This window comes from Pundamilia nyererei, unplaced genomic scaffold (genome assembly GCF_000239375.1).
Source record: "Pundamilia nyererei isolate P.nyererei 1_Seehausen unplaced genomic scaffold, PunNye1.0 scaffold01169, whole genome shotgun sequence".
NCBI lineage: Eukaryota > Metazoa > Chordata > Actinopteri > Cichliformes > Cichlidae > Pundamilia > Pundamilia nyererei.
In genome coordinates, this window is record NW_005188570.1 from 8,109 (window position 1) to 17,496 (window position 9,388).

Sequence of the window (9,388 nt, forward strand, 5' to 3'; positions counted from 1 at the left end):
ACATTTTACTTGTGAGCAACGGCACATTTAAATCTTACAAATATAGTTATTTGGCTTATATCGTGATAGATATCGTTATCGCCTGAAATGAAAAAAACATATCGTGATATGAAAAAATCTTATATCGCCCAGCTCTATTAAGACCCTAGAGTATGGAGGGCGACTTTTGGCAGAATGAGTGAAGACCCACAAAATCTGTGATGACTGAAATCCAGTGTGACACTTCTGCATGCATTGATTTGGGGTGCCATACCATCTGATTGTCATTGTCCCACTGTCTTTTATTAAGTCCAGAGTCAATGCACCTGACTTGTCTACCATCTACTGGCTTTATGGCTATGCTAATTTCCTTTTCCAGTTGTACTTAGCACCTGCTCACAGTGCCAGACCTACTAACAAATGGTTTGCTGCTCATATTTTTACTGTGTTTGGCCAGCCAACTCACCTGCACTGAACCCTGCAGAGAATCTATGTTGTACTGTAAAGTGTTATAGTTCTCCTGTGGCTCTTTTATCCTTATACTGTGGCTCCCCATGGCTTGGGAAAATAAATTATAAGTATTTAGTTAAAGTGTATTATATTTGTGATAGTTCTTTTTTTTAACTTATAGTTCTAAACTGGAAGATTATTGTGATCTTCAAATATTAAAATAACATTATGTTTTATTATTTTGCATCACGCAAAATAAGCGTCACACTTGTGGAAGCCAGTATATACCTGCCAAAAGCTGTGCATTTATCGAGACTTTCAGCCCCAGGTAGGCCAAGTATGGAGTAATTTAAGAAAATAAAAATATCTGAAGAAAATAAAATATTTAATGGGCATATTCATTTGCATTTAGTTCTGACAAGAGCAGCCTACCAGCATGCCTAATTTGTGGATTGTTGATCTTCGGATCCACATATGTATGTGAGCAGCTGTTCTCCACCGTGAACTATGTTAAAAACAAACAAGCCTCGCAGACGACAGCTTACAGTCTTAAAGATGACAGTGACTTTGTACAGCTCCGATTTGCAGATGCTCTGCGCAGAGGTTCAGGACCAGAAGTCCTATTGTAAACCCGACGATGTTTGCATGAAAATGGTTTTCAGCAACTCTTTATTGACCACTTTTCACACACGGTTGCTTTAAGGCCAGGCGTGATTGCAGATGTTCCTCAGGTGTGTCCACCTCCCCTGCAGAGGGTTAAGAGCTCACAATGTTCGCAATGTGTTTATTGCATAAATAAAAACTTTATTTACTCTGTAGAGCTTCATGGATTTCATAAGCAACACACTTTATACAAAGCATAAACGTAAAAAAAAATCAACAACAACAATATATACAGTGTTATTTTCATTTTCAAAAAGTATTGTCAAGTGTCCACTAACTAAACTAAACTTTTATTTGTTTTAGCGCTTTGGTCATTTTTGGAATATTTGTGTGTTAATACAAAATGTTCACTCTCTTTGTACAGTTTCTGTTCTCTCGTTTACTTTTGTTTCTCACTGTTCAAAAGTCCAGTTTGGCCTCTGGGTGGTGCTATACATTCAGATTTTTTGGTTTCTGCAACACACTGTAAACTGTGTCGACCTGTGTGGGCCGTTGTTGTGCCTCCTCCACTGTGGCAGTCTCTGAAGTATTTTGTGTGTTGTTGCCAGCAGAAGAGCTTTTCACTCCTGGAAGAGTGTAGATGGTATCTATTGTGTAGCTTGCCATGGAGTTAATTTGCTCTCCTGGGCTGTTGGTCTGGCTGTACTGAAGGATGTCTGCGTTCTCATAAGCAGGGTCAGCATCACTTGATGAAGATGCAGTAGAGGATCTAGACTGAGATGATGGCAGAGTACTAATGGGCTGGCTTTGTATTGAGCGGATAGTATTTGTTGGAGCCTGTAAATAATGAAGTCAAATATTCAGTCACATTATGACACCACATAACTGTGGCACTGCACAAGTTATATAATATAAAATATACACAGATATAAATCTGTTAGTGAATGCAGCTTACCTGGTAGGATTTCCATTTTGTTGAAAATAATCTTTTAACTAAAAAGAGAGAAACTGTTATGAAGACGCAGGCGAGTAAAACACAAACAATAATAAATGCAAGCGCTCTCGTTGGTGGAGGGTGTTGTGTTTCCTCTCTATTATCAGGATTAGAGTCATTGAAACCTGCAGACACAAAAACACAACTTTATTGAGCAATATTTTTCTTTTCAGACATTAAAAAATTAATAATTTTATGACAAGAAACAACACTGTACATATATAAATAACAGGGGAAATATCAAGAAAGGTGGAAGAAAATATTGCATTTTATTTAATGTGAAAAGAATCAACAGCATGTTATTTATAATTAATATTTCATACTTACACAGTGTTAAGTTTTCAGAAGCTTTATTTGTGCTAACATTGTTGTTGCCTCTGCAGACCACAGCTCTGTTCTCAGTTAAGATGGTGATGTTGACCTTACTGAATGATTTCTGTGATCTTCTGCAGCCGTCTTTATCACAAACAGACCAAAGCCAATGATCCTGAATGGAGCAGTTTACTGTGATATTGCAGCGTCCAGCAGACTGGTTGGAGCCAAGCTTTGACATTATAATGACAGGTCTGGGAACCACATCTGTGACATGGAGCCAAACAGATAAATTAATGATTTAATGCAAAAACGAGAACTAACAATGACCTGGATGATTCTAAAATTGTAGGATATATGATGTTGTGATTAAAGACAAGAACTGATTCTGTTTTTCTTTCAGTCACAAGTAAATTTAAAAGCTTTAAAAAAATTTGAATTTTAAATTTAGTAAGACAAATGCTACTAAATCCAGAAAAATATAATATGTAAAACAGATTCATGGCTAGAGGCTAAAGACAAAGTTCTGCTTATAACTTACCTTGAACAATGACTTGATGCTTCTCTGACACTGTAGTATAGTTAAAGCGGTATGAGAGTTCATATATCCCAGTGTCTGTATCAGCCAGGTTATTAATACACAAGGAGAGGTTCCCAGCACTATAAACCACTCTGTCTTTGTATTTTGGGTTGATTTCTGTATCATCAGCAATAAATATCATGTTATATTTCCATTCACCACGTTTATATGGTGGCGGTTTCCTGACATTCAGACACACTGAGCTGTTTTTCAGTCGATAATATGTCGCTGTTGGGTCCTCTGCCATGAGACCTAAGAGGAAACCGTGCAGCAAAAGTATTAAAACACATTATTACACTTTAAAATCACACCATAAATACAATACATATATTGAAGTAAGTGTATGATAAAGGAAAACACTTTGATATATTTCAGCGGGTTTTTAATAGCACGTTAGGCTGAGAGTAATAATTTTTACATTTAATTTCACTTATTAAACTTTTATTCATTCTTTACAGTGACAGTCATTTCCCCAATGAAATCTCTGATACATATCTTTAAAAAATGATTTGATAAATTAACATTAGGTTAAGTTTGGCATTAGTTATGCAAAAAACACAAACATTTTCATTCAGCTTACCTGTAACAATCCAAAAACTCAGAAGCAGAATCATTTTTAATCCACACAAATTTATCTGAATGTAAGAAAAGTGGAATTCATAAACAGGAAATCTGCTGTGCATGGTTTCTCTGCTGTAGCCAGCTATGAATGCAGCAAATATGGCAGGTGTCAGAGAGAAAAAGAAACGCTTCAAAGCCCAGGAAGCGATGCATCATCTGCTGGATCAGAGAAAGAAAAAAAAATCTGCCAAATGCAGCTAAACTACACTTCAGTTAATTAATGATAAACCGGACATTTCTGTTCATTCATAAATGCTATGATTAAAATACAAGAGGTGACGAAGATATTAGGGTAGACGTGTGTGTCCCTGTGTGTGTGTGTGTGTGTGTGTGTGTGTGTGTGTGTGTGTGTGTGTGGTGCTGTAAAGACTTTAGCCTGTTGCAAATAAATCCTAATATTTAAGGTTAAACAAGAAGACATCAGGGTTAGCGTGTGGAAAATAAGAGAGAGCAATGGTATGAAGGAAACAGATGCATACGTATGTGTGGTTTTTGTATGAAGTCTGTGTGCAAATGTGTCTGTGGTTGTTAGCATACTAGCACAGAAACATTTTACATTATGGTTAGAGCCGGAAGCAGCAAGTTTTCACATTGAAGGAATTGATCTCTTATCAGATGCTGGTAACATTTATTTGGCATCTAAAACTTATGATTTTAAACATTTTGCATTGTGAATTAAATACACATTTTACAAACTCATTGTTCCTGCTAAAGTGCACTATAAAGTTCACAGAGAAGAACCAGGCAAATATAAGATGAAGGACAAAAATGCCTATACTACTGTAGTACCAATTTATTGTGGTATACACTGTATATATACTATGGTAAGTAGGGATGGGTACCGGTATCCGGTGCCATAATGGCACCGGTTCTGACATAAACGGTAGTAACCAGACCGAAAAGCAGCGCACATTTCGGTGCTTTATTTCAGTGCTTTTTTTTTGTCTGAGATGTCACACACTTTGGATTCCAGCCAATCATTTTACCTTTCCAAGGATAGTAGGCGGGCCCATGTACGTACGTTCTTTTAGAGCAGAGCTACAGATTAAAAATGCCCAAGGCGAAGCGGTCAAAAGTCTGGCTGTACTTCATAGCAAAAGATGCAAACTCAGCAGCCTGCAACAAGTGCTTTAAGGTGATACTGTGCAAAGGAGGTAACACCTCGAATCTGATGAAACACCTGGCGTATAGCATTTTGTTAAAAGCCGAGAAATGCGCCGTATTTGATAGCTTGCTGCGAGACTTCACACCGAGCACATCTACTGCGGGTGGGTTACCTGTTATCTGACCCGGAGTTAGCAACATCCCCCAAAAACCCGAAGAGGAGAGTCCTGGCTCCTAGCCCTGCCAGTGTAGCAGAAATGATGAGGATGATGATGCAGCAGCAGCCGTTCTTCTCTGCGTGAGTAGCTTAATATTGTCCGTGTGTAATTTACGTTGAGTAGGCTAACCACGTTGTTAAATTAATGCATGTAAGGTGAACTAGCAAACAGTCATAGTTAAATGCGGCTGTCTTCTTGTTTGATGGCAGATACTCCCTTCACCCTGGCCAAAAAGGCTAAAATGACCAAAGAAAAAGTGGGAAACAGCTAAACATGAGAGGTTTTGGACAAAGTTTGTGTTTTTTCCATTGTTTAAGCACTGCTTCCAGCCAAGAGTGATACCATATATGCCCCATATCTGCAGAAAAGGCTAACATTGTTATCTTTTTACAAAAAACAGCTGAACATGAGAGGTTTTTGGACCAATTTTGTGTTCTCCATTCTTTAAGCACCGGTTTAAGCACCGTTTAAGCTTCACGCTGAGAAGAAGCACTACAGGTTTCATGTTTGCTTTGAGAGTGTTGATGGAGATATGGTCAGAAGGAGAGCCTTTGAGGAAATGAGAAAGCATATGTTAGGGTGCAAAGAGTGACTGTGGTACTGCAAGAGGAAGAAATGAGTGGCTGTGAAATGTGAGGGTGGTGTAGGACATTGTATCTGTAGTGAGAGTAGAGTAGTAGAGGGTGGAAGAGAGCCTGGAGAGGTGGAGGTATGCCCTGGAGAGAAAAGGAATGAAAGTCATTAGAAGCGAGACAGAATAGAACTCTGTCCATTACGTTGGATGGATCGAAGGATGGATAAGGATGAGTTTCAAGGGTGATTTCTGACAGAAAGATAGCAGCAAGAGTGAGAGAGAAGGTTTACATGATGGTAGTGAGACCTGCAGTGGCTGGAGGTGGAGCTGGAGATGTCCGGATTTTAATTGTGAGTGACCAGAATGGACAAGATTAGAAATGAGTACATCTGAGGAACAGCTCAAGCTGAGCAGTTTGGACATGCTGAGATGGTCTGGACATGTGCAGCAGAGGGATAGTGGACATACTGGACAAAGGAGTTTAAGGATGTGGTGAAGGAGGACATGCAGATTGTTAACGTGAGGTGGAGGCAGATGATCTGCTGTCACAACCCTAAAAGGAAGCAGATGAAAGGAGAAGATGACCTTTCATCTTCTCCTCTCACGGTCAGCGGTTTGAGCTTTTGTGAGTTTGTAATTCTTTTGGGTTGGAAAAGCATTTTATGTTCACACTCTATGTCTCGCCCTTTCGTGTCTTGCCTCTGTGTTTTAATGTTTGTCTCTGGTCTTTCGTCTCTTGCATATGTAGGTTAACTTCCCTTGTCTCATTAAACCTGATTTGCTACAGCTCTCCTCCCACTTGTTTCCTCTCCCCTCTATACCTGGGCTGTATTTATTGTCTCTCCTTGTTGTGTCCTCCTTCAATGCTGTGTGTTCCTCTGCGCTGTGTTTCCTAATTATTTTTCTCATGTATATGTTTTTGTTCTGCTTTGATTGATTGATTGATTGATTGATTGATTGATTGATTGATTGATTGATTGATTGATTGATATTGAAATGATTTTAATCACTCTCTTAAAAGAAGTCAAGAACCCAAACGAGGCCAGATATGGACCCAGGAGACAAAATTCAGCTTTTATTGCTGCTAACCACAGGAGAAAACTGTTGAATTGTGTTATTGGCTGATTGTGGCTTTAAATTAGACAATTAGGCTTTAAATTAGTTTGCAGCGCACAGTAACCAGGAAATTCTAGTTTCGCAACACAAGTATGTAGCAGTCAGCCACAAAAAACTCTGTACAGGTGTTACAGTTTGTTTTCAGCAACACAAATGAGGACGTAGAATAAAGACATTCACGTTACAAAGGAGCTAACAGGGCCTTTTACTTCTGCTAGTTCATTAGCTAACTCACGTTGGTAAAACTCCCTCTATGTTCATGTTCTCAGTTAAGCTGGTTTGCTTACCTTGTTCTATTTAGGCCATAGTGTCCTCTTCAAGCCATCACTCATACCCTCAGCCGCACACATTCTCTGGACGCTGGTCTCTATGACAAGATTCACTCTACCTCCACTCAGTGCTCCACCATCCAAGAATGATGTCTCCACCGCACATACCTGCCTGACCTCCGGTCTATGGAAAATCAAGGAATTGTGTGCAGAAAAAGTGGCACTTACTCACCTTCCTAGACACCACCCAGACCATCACCTCTCCCCTCAGAGCCTCACGCACCCCGCCTGCCCAAGTAAGCCACTCAAACCCTGTAATCACCATTTTCCTCTGATTCAGCCTCCCTCGCTGCCCTTCTGTTCTCCTTTGTTTAGAGTTATGGGACATATATCTCCCCCGTGTTCCAAGTTAACTTTAGTGTTTGTAATAAAGCTTGTTAGAAATCCATCTAAAGTTTCTGTGTTTGGTCTGTGCTTGAGTGCATATTCATGTACTGGCCTTCAGGCCCCCTTAAAAATTAGCAAGTGTAATGTTAGAGTGAATTATTAAATGTTGCCATTATTGTAATTAAATTTGTAAACCTTGCCTTGAACTGCATGTTTAGATATTCTTCTGTTCTCCTCCCCTACACATCTAGGATGTGGGGGAAGCAATTAGTTATAGTGTTTAACTGCAGGTACATCTATGTGAAGGTTCTCTGTCCTTATTTAGTGAGGATGTTTACTTCTTGCCATTTATGGCCTCACCTGTGCTTGTGTATGTTGAGACCATTAAATGAATTAAGCCATATACAGTGTCAGGGGAGATGACCCTTTTTATGACCAGGGATATTGTTAAAACGGTTGTAACCAGGAAGTCACACACACAGAGACACACACACACATGTGCTCACACATGCATGCACACAGACACAGAGTTTTAACCTTTTGTGACCACATGGGTGTTACAGTGGGTGGTGCTTGTATTCACTGAATAAAAGGCTGCAGGGAAGGCTGTTCTTTGAAGTTGGCTGGGAAACAGGTGAGGAGCATTCATCTCCAAGAGCGCAGACCCAACATGTAACATTAGTCTCATGTATCTGTGAGCCGGCCTGGGTCTCTACACTGTAGCTTACTTTTGATATTCCCTTGTTGATGCTCATAATAAATATATTAATTGTATAATTAAACCTAAAGATGAGCATATCATTTGAAATGCTACAGTTTCACTTTAGTTAGTGAAGTAAAATCACTTGCGTTTAGTGGTAAATTAATATGTAGCACTGATAAAGTGGTGTTCATTACTGTTCAATCACTAGGTTACTAATACTGAATGAAACAGGATAATTAAACACTCTGGTGAGTCCACACACACTCATTCCCAAACATTCTGAAAATACAACCCTTGCTGCAGCCCTGAGTCTTAGCTGGGGTGCATTGTGGCCTAAATTGAATGGTCACTTCACTCATAAACAAGCCATAAAATAAAAGGCACATGCAAATATCAGTACTCGTGGCTCCTGATAGTTTAAAAGGTGAACATTTGCCTGTTTAAATCATAAGAACTGTCACTATACAGAAATGTGCTTCTGAATGTGGACGATGTGTCTTCTGACTTTGTAATGCAGTTGTGCTTGTGTTGAGTGATGTAAACAACCAATCGATCTACACTCTTCAAACATCAAAATTGATCATTTGATTTTGTTAATGACACAGCACAGGTGAGTTTTCCCACCTTCTCCTCTTTGTAACTTCACACGATCTTTCTGTTTTCATATTTTGGACATGATTTTGGAGTCCACCTTCGCTGTAGCAATTGACCGCAAAATAAAGCTACCGCAAATATACAACTCTACATCCGGTCTTAAAACAGGAAGTCAGCATTTTCTCATGAACAAGGTCTATTGGTTTTGAAAAAACCCTCTCAGACTCCTAATTACCTCTTGGTAGGTTAAAACAGCTCCACACACCAGGTGACTGGTCAGCCATGAAAATAACAGCGTGCTGCTTGTCTACAGACTCAAATGTCCACATGATAGCAGTAGCTGGTCTTTCCACAAACTCACACACACAGTGGACACCACACCTACCCGCCAAATCCCACCCTTCTACCTGAAAGTCTCACCAGATTAGCAAGCGCCACCAGAGCTTTAGAACATGCCAAATAAAATAAATGAAATAATAAAATGTAAATAAGTAGGCTGAGTGTAAGCAACACACATTATACATATACATATTTATATTCCGAAACTCTTCCACTTAAAGTGTAAAAAATACAACTAGATAATAAGATGGAAGTCAAAGTCTAGCAAAAGCTGATTGTTAGCAAACATAAAATTAATATTTGAATTGACTGATCAGCTAAATTTAGCAGTAATATTGTATTTGTGGTAAAGCAGTTTATAGCATTATGATTATTATTAGTTTTGCACTTTTGGATAGTTTTGTGAAATATTAATTTAGTCCAAATTTATACAGAAGTAATGGCCCCATTATTCATTAATGGAATATGAGCTATTGGTGCTTTGAGCTAATTCAGATTTCAGAACTTTATTTGCGGTGTGATCAGGATGGTTGGAGGCTGAATAT

General features: G+C 39.0%; 1 protein-coding gene across 1 annotated transcript; it reads right to left on the minus strand.

The window, feature by feature from the left end:
* Window positions 1-1,366: 1,366 nt before the first annotated feature.
* LOC102212056 (uncharacterized) lies at window positions 1,367-3,671 on the minus strand. The gene is made up of 5 exons (XM_005755306.1): window positions 3,499-3,671; window positions 2,880-3,170; window positions 2,354-2,605; window positions 1,988-2,151; window positions 1,367-1,869 (listed from the first exon to the last, which is right to left on the minus strand). Exons 1-5 carry the CDS (start codon window positions 3,599-3,601, stop codon window positions 1,522-1,524), a joined length of 1,158 nt encoding a protein of 385 aa, XP_005755363.1. The 5' UTR covers window positions 3,602-3,671; the 3' UTR covers window positions 1,367-1,521.
* Window positions 3,672-9,388: the final 5,717 nt, after the last annotated feature.